The sequence below is a fragment of the Cryptomeria japonica genome, chromosome 2 (genome assembly GCF_030272615.1).
Source record: "Cryptomeria japonica chromosome 2, Sugi_1.0, whole genome shotgun sequence".
Classification (NCBI taxonomy): domain Eukaryota; kingdom Viridiplantae; phylum Streptophyta; class Pinopsida; order Cupressales; family Cupressaceae; genus Cryptomeria; species Cryptomeria japonica.
Window position 1 is genome coordinate 10039789 of NC_081406.1, and position 15481 is coordinate 10055269.

Here is a 15481-nt window from a genome sequence, read left to right on the forward strand (position 1 = left end):
ACAGTTTGCATCCAACTCCTTATTTCTCCGTTTAATGTTTTAAATTCCCTTATGGCTCCGGAAATGAAATGTTGGTTTGTTTTACATGGAATTGAAATCACAAAATATGGACAAGAATGAAACTACAATAATATGCAAACTGAAAATTGAACTACTGTTGATAAGATGTTATTTTCAGATTTTAATAAAATCAAATACATGGCAGATTATCAACTCACTAATTATTCCAGCATTATTGACATAATACTCCAGCAATCATTTTCAATCTTGCTGCTACAGTGACATGAATAGTACTCACGTGAATAGTACCCACGTGAATAGTAACCACGTTAATAGTAACCACGTGAATAGTACCCACATGAATAGTAACTGCGCGAATAGTGCTCGTGTGAATAGTGTTGCAGCAATATTAATTTGTCTTCAACAGGGCCAATATCTTCATAAAATCATCTCCTCAAAATGGCATAAGCATCGGACGAGTAGGGAAGAAGATATGAACAAACATTAAATCTGCCTATAGCTAGAAATGGACCCAATCTGCCTGATAATGACGCTGATAGCAATGGATTCCAAAGGCCAAACCCCAAGGGAATGACGTCTAGAATGTCACAAGAGAGGATAGACGTCCTCTAATGCCAAGAACGGATCTGCAACTCACACATACCAATTCTTCTCATATTCAACATATTTAATGAAGCCACAAATGCTTTCTTTTATTCTTTTTCCAAGGGTCCACTCAACTCTCATGGGCAATGTGGGATAAAAGATGAGCAATATAAAACATATATTAAAATATTCACTTATGTCTCCCTTGGGTACAGATCCCCATAAAATAAATATTAGAGTAACACTTTAATATTTTACAATTAAATTAAATGTTACTTTAATAAAACTTCAGGCATTAAAATGTATTAGCAATCGGACTCCGAATAATGCGAGTGATAGCTCGTCGGAAAGCTCTCACCGAGGAGTATCAAATCCAAACACCAAAACTGGCCTCCACTATGTCCTGTTGGCTTACTAAAAATAATAAGTATGCCTGAAATTGAGTAAATCAACTTCGTTTTGACCCAAACTGGAAATGACTAAGCCAAAACACACCAGGATCCCCTTAAACCCTTCGTTAGCCCTCGGGACCATGTAGAACAAGGCTAACGCACACACACTTGGTCAACTGCTAAAGTGGGGACATTATAGAGAGTTTTAAAGTTTGCAAAATCGTCCAAAAATGCCGAACTTAGGCAACAAGCCAAATGGTGCGAAAAGCGCAGTTTAAGTTTGCAAAATCCCTCCATTCCTCCGAAGATCACAGCGCCATAGCTCTGAGGTTCGCCATAAATCCTCAAAATTGCAATGCATAGGGCAAATAAGGAATTCGAAATTTGGAAAACCCCTCCATATTGCCAAATTTCGCATAAGGAAGGATCCCGTTCGATTTTGAAAGGGAAGCCAGAGAGTATAGATTGCATTCAAGGTAAAACGCTGACACAAACCATTCCAAACATTCAGGTTCAGATTACCAATTGCCCAAGGTAAAATCGCTTAGTCTAAAAATGACAAATTCTTTTCAAACAACAACCGCGAAAATTTGAATTGAAGGATAACCGTTGAAATTCCAAAATTTGTAGAACTATCCATTTGTCTTTGCGTAGCAAAGTCGGGCAATTTCTCGCCATCCATTTTCATCAGGTAAGTACGCTTTGTCTCTCTTGATCATCTGAAATGTTTTTTTTTTTTAATTGGATGCATGCCTGTGCAAAATTGATTAGAGTGCTTGAGTCTTCAAAATTCACATTTTTTCCGATTATTAAAGCGTCATTCAAAGCAGTCGAAAATTAGAATTTGCTCTTAAGATTTAACCAGAAATTGCATTTTTTTAAACTTAGGAGAACTTTTTGAGCTTTGTCCCTTCTGGAAATTAATCTAGAAAGTGCTTAAATATAACTTCGCGACCAAAAGCTTCATGAATAAATGTTTTGCTCAATCAAGCTCTCAGCTAGCAATGTCACTCTGTTTCCAATTTAAATTTCGAATTAATCCTTGAATGCTGGAGTGTTCTCTATCTAACCCGCCTTACTTCTTTTGTATCGCCTCGTAATCCGCATCCGGCTGTGCAGGATAAATGCCTAAATCGGCAGTAGAATCATCAAAGACGCCCGCTATAGCTGAGACATCGCGAGCATCCAAATCAGACATCCCACGCAAAGTTGAAAGGATGAAGTATCAGTATCAAAGAGGAGGATTGAGGGAGTCAAAAGTTCAGAGCATCTGGGACAATGTCGGTGATACCGACCTAGGCCATATTGACATCTAGGACTTCAGGAATCGGGTCTTCTCCCCTAACACATATGGCAAGCCTAGACAGATGGTGGAGAGTGGCATCGCCCAAGCGGTGGGATTTCCTCCAGCAGTACAAAACTATGAGTTAGTGGTAGAGGCTGCACGACATTATCAGCCAGGGTCGAGATTAGTGCTCCTCAAGAATATGACTCTCGCCAACTTCACTCCTGAGGCCATTGGCGACGCATTCGACATTCCCTTCCCAAACAATCCCACGACCACGACTATAGATGAAGCACAGGGGGCATATGATATGAATCTGGCCAGATGCAGAACACTGATCAACGAAGAGTGGTACAAGGAGAGAAGGCTTCCAAGCGCCAAAATTGGGAAAAAGACCCCAAGAAGTGACTTTCACAATGAGCATGGGGATATGGTCACATTACTTAGTAGGGTTATGGGACTTCCTAAATCCAACTACTTTGAAGAGTAGATGTTTTATTTCACAGAGCAAGTCTTCGCTGGGAAGTCTAAGTTCGACTGGGCCCAGATCATAAGCGACAACATCCACACTCAGCTGATAGAGCTTGAAACAAATAAATACTTCACTATGACCTCTTACTTGGTCTACATGTTCACCAAGAACCAGCCGCTGCCAGGTTTGATAATGAAAGGTGAAATCGGGAATGGGCCTGGTTAGGTAAAGGTTTATGATTGTTACCCACAGCTGCACTACCAAGATATAGCTCAGAGAGAAAAGAGCAGCCCAGCTTATGCAGTTAGCCAATATGAGCGCGTCAATGACGCCTTCACAATGCGCCTGGTCAGGCTAATGCAGGGAGGATTACACATAAGGCTCTCAAAGCAAGCTACTATTCTAGTACAGAGGTACGGGGCCTGGTCCATCCAGTTCCCAAGGTTCTATATCCGAATAGGGGGCTTTGACGGTGCCCCTCTCGAACTTCCACAGTACTGTTGTGACCATTTCACACATTGCCCCATTAGAATGGGGACCCCCTCTTTTTCTTGAGTTTTTGCTTTCCCTTAGTTAGGTTTTCTCTCTGCTTGCTAGGTTTTGGAGTGAAGTGAGTGGTCGCCTGGAACCTTAGGGTTGCCTTAGTGAAGCCTTTCCTTTCAGGAGAATGAAGATGGTTAGATTGAGGAAAATTTTGGATAGGTCTGAGGTCAGGATAGGTCTGGATTAATGGTTTTCTTGTCAAAGTCCAGTTTTCCTCCCAGTCAGAGCCTATTAAGCGGAGTCAGTGGTCAGAGAGAGATGAGAGTGACGATTTCAGAAATTGGTGAACAAATGCACTTGATGATGATTGAAGGAGTTTTGACTTTTGGGGCATAGATGAAAGGTGGATGCACGTTTGCCTTAAGGAGGAAGTTTTAGACCTTGAGAAAATGAAGATTTTAGCCCAAATGGAGATTTTCGCTCCTGACCCTTCCAAAGGGTCCAGAGCGAAATCTTCCTTTCTTACCTTCCTTTGGCCCTAAAAACCTAGTTGGACATTGCTTAGACCAAGTTGGATGAGGAATTGTCTTGATTATGAAAGGAGGAAGATGATTTGATCAAATTTGGAGGAAAATGAGATGAACAAGGTGAGAAACTAGCCAAGAATAGGGATTTCGCTCCTAACCCTTCCAAAGGGTCCAGAGCGAAAATCCCCTTAAACATCAAATTCTCACTTGTCAAGACTAGGATCATAGCTTCCTTAGGCATAGTAAGGGCAATTTGATACGTTCTAGCCCTAGGGAGTGATTGATGATGGATGAGATGAAGGATTTTGGTCAAGAAGAAGAATTTCGCTCCTGACCCTTCCAAAGGGTCCAGAGCGAAATTCTTGAAAACTCTCATTTTTCCCTTGGCTAAAGTCAGGATTTTGATGGAGACGCATGAGGAAGGATCTATATTTGCCTCCCAAAGAGAATTGGAGTTGAAAAGGTTAAGAGTCAAGCTCAAATCTTGATTTTCGCTCCTGACCCTTCCAAAGGGTCCAGAGCGAAAATCTTTGTAGCCCACATTTTCTTCCCAATTTTGGCTAAGTATTGGTTTCTAAGGCATGTTTGAGGATGAATTGGTGTGTTTTTGCCTTGAGATGGAGTTGATTGGTTTTGAAGAACAAGATTTTGGCCTAAAGGAGAATTTTGCTCCTGACCCTTCCAAAGGGTCCAGAGCGAAATTCATCATAAACTTCATTTGCTACCTTATTTGACCTTGAAACCTTCTTCCTCAGGTGGAAAATGATCTAAGTTTGCTTCTTGAAGTGGTTTGAAGTTGGAAAAGTGAGTGATCAAGCCTAGAATGAGATTTTCGCTCCTGACCCTTCCAAAGGGTGCAGAGCGAAAATCCTCTTAAAGCTCATTTCCTCCCTAGTTTGTTTAAATTTTGATTTGCAGGGTATCTTGAAAGGAAGGATGGACATCTTGTAGCCTTTGGAAATGTTTGGAAGCATTGAAATGTGAAGGATTTTGGACCAAAAGATGAATTTCGCTCCTGGCCCTTCCAAAGGGTCCAGAGCAAAATTCCTAAAAACACTTATTTTTTCATTGGAGGAGGTCAAATCCTTGGTTTCTTATGTTGTGGATGGAAGCGAGATAGCATGCCTTTGCCTCTTGAGGTTGTTTTGAATTGGAGAAATGAAGAATTTAGCCCAAATCTTGATTTTCGCTCCTGACCCTTCCAAAGGGTCCAGAGCGAAAATTTCCCTAGGATGCATTTCCTCCTTTATTTGGCAAAAATTTGATGTCCAAGGCATGATGAGAAGGAAGGATGGACATCTTGTAGCCTTTGGAAATGTTTGGAAGCATTGAAAATGAAGGATTTTAGCCAAAAAAGGAAATTTTGCTCCTGACCCTTCCAAAGGGTCCAGAGTGAAATTCCTTACAAGCCTACTTTTGGACCTTTCTTAGGCTTAAAACTTTGTTCGTAGGGCGAAGAAAGATGAGATTCCGCCTTGCAATGAAGTTTCAAGTTAAAAAAAAATGATGATTTTTGGTCAAGAATGAGATTTTCGCTCTTGACCCTTCCAAAGGGTCCAGAGCAAATTTTCTCAAAACCTCTCTTTGCTATCAACTTTGTGCTAGATCAAGTGTGGGCTAAGGTAAAATCAAGAAGGAGATGTTCCTAAGAGTGACTTCAAGTTGCTAGAAATCATTGAAACTAAAGGAATTGAACCAAAACAAGATTTTCGCTCCTAACCCTTCCAAAGGGTCCAGAGCGAAAATCTTAAAATCACCTTGTTTTCCTTACAAAATCAAGTCAACTTTGACTCTTTATGGTTTGGATGAGTGTGAGGAGAGGTGTTCTTGCCCTATTGAAGTTGATTGAGGACAAATGATGGAGTAAGCTCAAGTCAAGAAATTCGCTCCTGACCCTTCCAAAGGGTCCAGAGCGAAAATCCCAAAATCTACCTATTCCTTTCAAATTTGTGCTAAACCATGCCTAGACCAAGGTGAAAGATGCCCTTGAGATTGCCCTTGAGTTGATTGTTGTCCAGAAATGATGATTTTAGGCCAGAGGAGGAAATTCGCTCCTGACCCTTCCAAAGGATCCAGGGCGAAAATCCTTCAATCACCTATTTTTCCTTGCAAAATGAAGTCACACTTGGGTTGGATGAGAGAAGAGAAGGGTTTCCTTGCCTTGTGAAGTGATTTGAACTTGAAATGATGGAGAAGTGAGCTACAAAATTGGAATTTCGCTCCTGACCCTTCCAAAGGGTCCAGAGCGAAAAACCCTAGAACCACCTTTTTCCTCAAGATTTGAGTGAAGTTAGGCCTAAACAAGGATAAGAGATACCATTTGGATTTTCTTGGATAGACTCTTGACCATCAAAGATGCATATTTTGAGCTAAAATTGGTATTTCGCTCCTGACCCTTCCAAAGGGTCTAGAGCGAAATTCTAGATAGGTCCTGTCCCTGGCTAGGTTATTGAGCAAATTTGACCTTTTAGGCCTTGTAAGGATCAAACCAATACTGCCAAGTTGAGAAGTGGATCCAAAATGAGGGAGTCTAGATAAGTTGAAGTGAAGGAGATTGGAAATTAGGCCTAAAGGGTGAATTTCGCTCCTGACCCTTCCAAAGGGTCCAGAGCGAAATTCCCAAAATGCAATGTTTCCTTCAAGATAGTGTTGAGCCAAGTCAATGGTCAAGGTAAATGGACCTTGGAGATTGCCTTAGATAAGGTTGTTGATCAAACGAAGGTGAGTTTTGACCTAAAAAGTGAAAATCGCCCCTGACCCTTCCAAAGGGTCCAGGGCGAAATCCTTGAGAAAGCCTATCCTTCACCTTGTTTGGGATAGACAAAACACATGAAGGTATGACAAGTCAAGATTGTGAGGAGTGAGTAAGCCTAGGTGAAAATTTCAAATAAACCTTGAAATAATTTAAGCCTCCATCATTCTTTGAACATTTTGGTGCCTATGGAGAATGAGCCTTCATCAAACCTTAATCAAGCTTTAGCATCCACTAAGACTACTCTTATCTTTTCACCAAATTCGCTAAGTAAATCTCATTTGGGGGGCTAAGACAAATTCGCATGAATTAAGACACTTATTAATTGACTAATTAATTTTATAAGCCTTAAAATAAATAAAAAGATCAACCTTAGGCTTTGAAATTAATTTAAAAAAATCAAAAAATTCACATTTTGGCGCCCAAGATTTATTATTTTTACTTATTTATCAAGTCGGCCAAGCTTGTGGAGGGGTTTTTTTAATTTAGTTAAGTCTTTACAAAGTCGGCCTAGAGGCAAAATAGGGTGAGCGCCCTATAAAGGGAAGGTGTTCTTTTGAAATTTTAAATCATTCATTCACTTTCTCTCATGCGAACTTGAAGAGCAGACCTATAAGGCGAATTTCTTACTAGTTAAGGCAAATTTCCAGATCTTGAAGGTTAATTGAAAGCGAATTTCTGATTAAGAAGGCGAAATTGAGCAGATTGAAAGATAATTTCCAGATGTTGGAAGATATTTGAAGACTAGTTGAAGGCGAATTTCTGATTGAGAGGCTGATTGAAGGCGAATTTCCAGATTGAAGGCTCATTGAAGGTTAATTCATCCAAAGGAGGAGTCTAAAATTCAGATCAAACATCTTTGTCTAGCAGATTCCCATTTCCTTTATTCATTTTTCAAAAGTTGATAGCTAAAAATCAAGGAAGAGGTATGTATAATCAGATTTTTTTTGAAAGTTTATTCAAGATTTAGTTTGATTTTCCATAGCAATCTTTTGAAAGTCTAAGTGCAATCTGATTTCAATTCTTAATTAATATTAATTTGAAATTTATCACATTATTTTCAAATTAATATTTAGTTTTCCTTGAAAAGACTTGAATCCCATACCTAAAGGTATTATGCTCAAACCTAACTTTAAGCCTTTTTGTAGGTATCAAATGACGACCCCCAAGGCCAGAGGATCCACTACCCGACAGGCTCTCATCAAGGAGGATCAGAAGAATGATGAATTGGAGACCAGGATCGTGTCCAAATGGAGTAATATTGGAGACACCAATCTAGGAAACTTCAATGTGAAGAAGTTTCGAGAAGCGCCCTACATCGGCAAGCCATCACCCGTCGCGAAGAGGATAATTGAGAGTGGCATCATCAAGGCTGCGGGTTTCCCTCCTACAGTTAAGTGTCATGAGCTGATGATTGAATGTGCCCGACACTATGATTCACATTCAAGGACGATCGTAGCCGAGGATGGAACTGTCTTAGCCTACCTTTCAGAGGAAGCTATAAGTGAAGCCTTTCATCTCCCAGAGCATAGAGACATGATCTACAAGAGCTTGGAAGGAGCTAGGTCTATCTACGAGGATGATTCTGATTCCTGTCTGAACTTCATCAACAAGAATTGGTTGCTCAAAAGTCGACCTCGCTTGAACACGATTCCTAATACGCCGCACAGAATCGACTTCCAAGAAGAATTCAAGAACTTGATAACCTTGCTCAATCGGGTTACGGGTGCTTCTCAAGCTTTCTTCTTTGACAAGTGGATGTTCTTCTTCATACAAGTGATCGTCCAAGGAAAGGGAATGCTTAATTGGGCTAGAATCATTAGCAACAACCTGGACGTGCAGTTGAGAAGGCTAAATCCTACCAAGTCATTCCACATGAGTTCATATGTTATATATGCCTTGATCAGAAGTTTTGAATATGCAGGGCTACCTCACAGAGGAGTTGTTGGGAGAGGACCCGGAGAAATAAGAGTTTGTGATTCTTATGTTCAACTGCATCATCCGCCAAGGAGTGACTACAAGCTAGTCAATGACACCTTCACGATGTATATCACTAGGACATTGCAAGGAGGGATTCACAATCGACTGTCTTTGGACGCATAGGAGCTCATGAAGAAGCATGGTGCATGGTTCATTCAGTTTCCAAAATTCACATACATTAGAGTTCATGGATGTCCTTCACCTCCCTACATGTTGCCGAGATATCCTACAGACAGGATAATATTACTTGAGGTGACTAGACAGTTGGCAGCTTATGCAAAGGCATCAAGACATAAGCATGGAAATGGAATTCCCGTACCCATCCTACTAGGGAACTCAGTTGAAGTATGTCCTAATACTTAAGCCATGGAGGATGCAGAGAAAGAATTATCTCTATATTCATTCACATCCTTTGCCTCAAGGGAGAATTTCGATCCTCATGGTCATATAGAAGAAACAGTCGGGAAGAAGTACAAGCATGAGTTTCAGGTGGAGGACTTTTGGATGAATGTCCAAGATGATGTAGAGGTCAAAAGAAAGATGCATTCCAGGTTACCCTAGGATCTCATCAGGAAATGCAAAATTTACAGAGTAGCCGATGAAGCCCAAGACAGTGGTAGATGCCTCCAATCATCCTATGAGAAGGAAGATAAAGAAGTGAAGATAGATTGGAATGAGCCAGAGGTTTCAGACCTAAGAGCTTTGATGGCTCCCGTTTTATCTTGCACTCGCAGATGGGTGGATGTACAACATCAAAAGTTGAGGGAGCAGAATGTATCCATGACATTCACCTTGGAAACAAAACCAGAAGGAGAGGCAAGTGTGAGTGAGAATACTTCTCATTCCAAAGGTTCAAAGAGAAAAGAAGGACCTGAGAAGAAAGAACCTTCCAAGAAGAAGCAAAAAGTGAATCCTGATCGTCCACCAAGCACGTCTTCTAGGCATGAAAAGGAAGCAAATCAAGGAGAAGATCAGAGGTAGATAGTGTACGAAATTGATGAGTCTATGGAATCCATGGTACAGAATGATAAACAAGGAAAATGACAGACACCTCAGCATTCATCAAGTCAATCTCCCTAGGTTGGTGCTAATGAGCAACAAGAAGAAAAGAATGATGATGAAGCAACATCCCCTTTCAGGGAAGATAGACCTCTGCCTAAAGAAATACAAGTGAGGGAAAGGAAATCTACCATTCCAGATTGGCTAAAAGAGAGGTTGACAAAGGTAGTTGTGGTCGAAGAGGAAGAACAAGTATTTGACTTGGAAAGCCTCATAGGAAATTCTCATGAAGAAATAGAAAAGAAGAAGGCCACAAAGATGTCAAAGGTAATTAGAGATGAGACAGGATCCAGAAAAGTGCAGATAGCTACACTAGTGGTGGACAAGTATGAAGATGAGATTCTAGCAGAAGAATACGATCTGGAAACATTCGATCTTGGTCCACTTACCACCGTGCAAGCCATCGAAGAAGCAACTGATTCACTGAAAGTACTTAATGACAAACTCAGGGAAGAAATGGAAAAGAATAAGAAACTAGAAAAGGAAGTCAGTGCTTGGAGGAATTATTTTAGCCATCTTAATCAACCTTTGAGACGATAGGATCCAGCAATATCTCCTTTGCATGCACTTCCTCTTGAATCAATAAATGAGGCGGAAGGGTAAAGAGCTTGGTCCAACTCATGAGTTCTTGGATTGATGAATCTTACAAGGTTGCCATTGGATTTGCAACAAGGATGATGAAGACGGTCCATCGAGCTATCCAGGTTCTTGAGATCATCCATAATCTATTAGTAACTATGGATGCATTTGCTCACACTAAAGATGTTGTCATCCCGGTCTTGCAAGTGATAAGAAGGACTCCAAGACAGATTCTAGCACAGAGAAGATAATGAATGGAGAAGCCCATAGTCTTCTGCAGTGGTCAACTTTGCTCCAGATAAAGGAAGTTCTTTTCGAAGATATCAGTTCCAGGTGCAGCCAAGTTGAGGGAACTATCTACCTTATTCAAGACAAGGTATTTGAGGTATTGTGTACGATCCTTGGCAGAAGAATTGAGATCGAGACGGATGTAGGCATCCAAGAATTGGAAGACAAGATCAAGATCATCTTTTGCAAAGAGGAGAACACAGTCACCGAAGAGTAGTGAAATCAGATGCATGCTACTATGTTCTTGATTGAGAAAACAAAAGAGCTTGAGCTTGGATGGGAAGCGACCCTTCTCACAGCTTTTGATCAAGTCCTTCACTTGGAAGAATGAATGAAGAATCTTCCTGAGATTCCCATTGCTGAGATTGAGGGAATTACGTCCAGATTCATTGAATATGCAAGAAAAGAGCATAGGAAAGGGAACAAAGTTCTAGATGAAAAGTTGTTATAAAATGATGTGGCAACTTAATTCCTATTGGTCTATGTCTCCTCGTTATTTGTGCCAATTCTTATTGGCTATGGATTGATAATGTTTATCTAAATGGGGACTTTTTTGTAACAAACCCTAATTAGGGTTTAGGTGTCAAAATCTCAGCCATCGATCTTCTTTTGATCTAGGCCGTTCATTGTATTTGAGAGTGCTATATAAGCCCTCACTCATTTCATTTTAAAAAGAGAGGAAAGGTTAGAGAAAAAGTTAGAGAGTTAGAGAGAAATAAGTTTAATATCAATAGTAGAGAAATAAGGTGTGAAGAGGGAAATTTGAACAATTGTTGTTTTATTTGGCTATGAGATCAATAAAATATTGAAGTTATGGTGTTTTATTGCAATCCTTGTGGCTATTTTCATGGTTGTTTATCTTCTTGAATCATAAAATGATTACAATCCCCTCTTCAAAATCTGCCTAAACTCATTATCTTCTCATCAAATCTGAAATAATCTTCTCATATATTGCTCTCTTTAGATTTGGTGTGTATATTTGATTGTCTTTGCACCATAACACACACTTCTCCAACTCTTATACAATGGTTATTTTATACCTTCTCAGCTCCCTTCATATCAAATAGTCACTAGGGGAGAGGGCCGTTTACGTGTGCACCCTAACTTTGCGCTTTTCAATTTCTTATGTGGATATCTCAAATTTCTCTCAATTTTGTACAGCAGTTGACTTGTCAAGCCCCCTACTTAAAAAAATCATTTGAAAGTCCACATGGCCAAATATGATGCCACATCAGCATGCATTTTTGTGAACGTGCCCAAAATGGTCCCAAATTGTGATAAGGCCAGTAGGTGTGCACTAAGTCATGTTTACTTGTGTGCTGATGTGGCATTACATGATTGGTTACTTTTTGAATTTTAGAGGTACTTTTCCAGGGATAAGCATTGGCATGACATTTTGTGGGCACCACTATTTGTCCCATATTGTCCAACTACCATAACATGTATTGGTACCCCTATCACCTATTGGTCCCCCTCCCCTACCACTTTCAAAACAAATTACTTCTCTTTTAGTAATCACACCTCCTCCTTGCAATCTAAAACCTTTGCAACTAATAAATCCTTACCTTTTGACAAATATTTTCTCTGGATAACAAATCGCACCTCTTTATTGATTGTCTTTTCTTTTTAACAAATTGCATTACTTAGTAATCCCACCGTTTGATAATACTTCAATAGATCGCACCTTTTGAAGATTAAGCATGCCACCTTAATGTCTATTGATATAAACATATTAACTACTTTAGCGAATCGCTGCTTTTGTTTTTAGACTAGGACAATTTAAGTTTGTCTTAACTAACCGCTACTTCATGGAAAATAACAAACTGCTGCATACTGTTTGCCACTGTAATATTTGTTAACATATTAAGTACGTTTCCTGTTTAGTCGGTTTGCACATTATGTAGTTGGCTTTATTCTTAATTTGCCACCTTTGCTGTGAAGAGCACTTGAGATTACTGAGAGGAGGTAGTGTGTGAATCAATTTATTAACAAATTTTATCCTTTTAAATTTGATTAAATATTAGTAATGCCTTTTTAAAACTTGATCAACCCATATTGAAGCTATAGCAAATAATGACACCAAAGAACACAAAGTTTACGTGGAAACCCTAATGGCAAAAACCATGACAATAAGTATAATTGCTTAAAAACCTTTGTCAAATTCAAAGGATTGATTGAAAATCATAAAGGTAATTGCTTTAGAATCATTTCTTATACATTTAATTATCCTTATTTTTTATGAACAGTTATGCACCAAATTTTATGTTTTTTTTATGCCCAGGAACAGAAAAAATTATACTACATTTTATTTTATTTTCTCCTAAATTGTGATGGGATCCGTGAACATAATATTCTTAATTAACTGAAAATTTGAAAGTTTCACCAAATGAGAAGTGCACTTCTCATTTTATTTGTTTTCTGCAACTCTGAGCATGGCATATGATGATTTACTGATATTGCATCTCCTACTTTTTGGTTTCCTAATAATGTATGAAATCTTTATCATCCAAACTATGGATGGAGTGTCAAGAAAAGTATTAATAATTGGGTATTTAAATGTTTTGCTCAAGTTCTTTATCATGACTGAAATGTACTTCCGGACATTCTACAGTTTGTTGCGGCTAGGTACTGATTATATTGATCTTTATCAGATCCACTGGCCTGACCGGTTTGTTTTGAACTTCCCTTTTTACTTCATGTATTGGACAATTTCTTTAATTTTTCTGAATATATTTGCATTAGATATAACAAAGTTGTAATATTATAATGTTTTGAACATTTCTTTTAGCTTTCTATTGCATCCATAAATTGCAGCTATGTGCCCATGTTTGGAGAAACTGAGTATGATCCTACACAGCAATATGCGGCAGTGCCAATAGAAGAGCAACTAGAAGCTCTTGGGAGGGCTTTTAATGCTGGGAAGGTATGCATGCAACACGATCAATTTAAGCACCAGTTTACGTTGCTGTTTCAGTATAAGATTATTTTGGTTGGCTTCAATAATGACTATTATGTCTTGCAGATCAGATATGTTGGGGTTAGTAATGAGACACCTTATGGTGTAATGGAGTTTTGCAGGCTTGCTCAACTAGTTCCTCATTACCCAAGAATAGTGTCAATTCAGGTAGGTTTAAGTTGGAGATGATATTAATGTGGTAACAGTCTCCCACGAGACCATAATGTTTGAAACTGATTTTGGTTTCTTGTTAGAAACATCTTAATGATTTTTATTGACTAAATAGAAAGTTCCGTGGGTTGTTGGAAACAGAATGTATACAACTTGCTTTGCAGAAATTTCGACGCAGGTTTAGCAGAATGCTGCCACCATGAGAGGTAGTTCACTTATTTATCCAATGTATTCTTGATTGTGTGTGTAATGAAATAAAGATAATTGAATGATGGAAATATACAGCATAGATTGATATAAATATAAAACATGAGATCCGATGAGAGATGTAAAGAGTGAGTATATAATATGTGTACACAAGGGAGGAGATGTGACTGTAGGGAATCGGGATGCATCCCCTCAAAAAATAGATCTTTATATGTAATAAGTTTTATAAGGAGGTCTCCCTTCCAGAAACGTTTTCTCCTCAAAGCATAGGAAACAAAGGACAAAAAGTCATAAATAACTGGTTATCCCATGAAGCTTCTGCCTTTGGTAAAGTTTTCCATATAAAGTCTTGTTTCATGTTTCTAATATATTTTCTAGTTCTCGAATAATTCTATCATGTTGCAAAACTGGAATCTCAAATTGAATTGGAGATAATTTATTGTTTCAAGTTTCAACCACTGTTTAAATGCAATTTGCTTACAGGGTTATACATGCAGAAAAACCCAATCTCCTTCACATTCCCTCTTGGAAAAATATTGATGTGCTTTCTTCTTTCTATTCACACACTCCATATTTTCTTCAAAAGTCAAATTATTGTTTGACATTATTTTAGAAAATACATCTAGTATAGAGTTTTGCTCGAGAATATTTCCTTGTGTTCAGTGGCACATAACAAGACAGTAAATGGCATCATTTTGGCAGATGTACGATTTGTGGTATTTTACCATCATTTTCACATAACAAGACAGTAAATGGCATCATTTTGGCAGATGTACGCTTTGTAGTATTTTACCATCATTTTACTTGAGGTAACCATTTAAAACGTTGACTTCTTTTACAATATGTAAGACATTGAATATACCCCTGTAAACACTTGTTTACAGCTTCAGTTTGTCCATCTCTTTAGGAGTGATATATGTAACTCAGTCTAAGTCTCTAAGATATCCCCATTTTGGCCACATCTTTTCCTAAAAATTGCTTATGGATGAAGGACTGTGTTCCCAAATGAAAAACCATGGAGTTTGTAAATGTTTTCTACACAAGATTTCACGATACATGGTGTTGAATATGTCTTCTTCATGCCAATAAAATTTGTATATTTCATGACACTATCAAATAAATCTGATCTTTGTTTCTGATATAGGCAACCCATCAATAAATACATTCAAACTTCCTTCTGTTGCTGGTTATGAATGTGCAGTGGTTGCAACAGATCAGGGTATTTTTACGGACTCACTCTTGTTCCTTTGTTAAGGGTCACATTCAGCCACATACTTTTGTAATATTCCCTTTCATACCCTTCCAATAAATTCAATATCGAACATATTAAGGTGATTTCTCAGCTGGAGACTTGTGGCTTTCCTTTTATAACTCTTTTAATAAACTCTAAATTCCAAGGGAGATAAATAACATAACATTTTTAACTCACAATGTGTCTTCTAATAAACTCTAAACTCTAAATTTTAATATTATTCTTTATCCACGATATAACATTTTTCCTTGTAAATACTAGACATTTATTAATATTGTTTATAATATTTTTCTTTTCATCACTTCTTACATAAACAGCCTAAACATCCTTTATCAAATCTGAAATAGTCACTAATATTGTATTAATTTAAACTTCTGATGAGCACACTTATATTGAGAGGGGTGCGAGGGCGAGAGGGAGGGGGGGAAATCCATATTAGACAATCTTCTACATATTAAAATTCAACAACCAT

The 15481-nt window shown here is 38.5% G+C and overlaps 1 protein-coding gene across 27 annotated transcripts in view; it reads left to right on the top strand.

Moving 5' to 3' along the window:
- Window positions 1-15481, top strand: part of LOC131053546 (uncharacterized) — a 214637-nt gene that overhangs the window by 88422 nt on the left and 110734 nt on the right. For all 27 annotated transcript variants that reach the window (XR_009359374.1, XR_009359375.1, XR_009107720.2 and 24 more), the window contains exons 5-8: window positions 13035-13091; window positions 13238-13346; window positions 13446-13547; window positions 13692-13756. Coding sequence is in view for 24 of the 27 variants with exons in the window: in XM_059213896.1 (XP_059069879.1) it covers window positions 13035-13091; window positions 13238-13346; window positions 13446-13547; window positions 13692-13756 (333 nt within the window). In the remaining 3 variants the exon portion in view is untranslated. The remainder of the gene's footprint in view (window positions 1-13034; window positions 13092-13237; window positions 13347-13445; window positions 13548-13691; window positions 13757-15481) is intronic.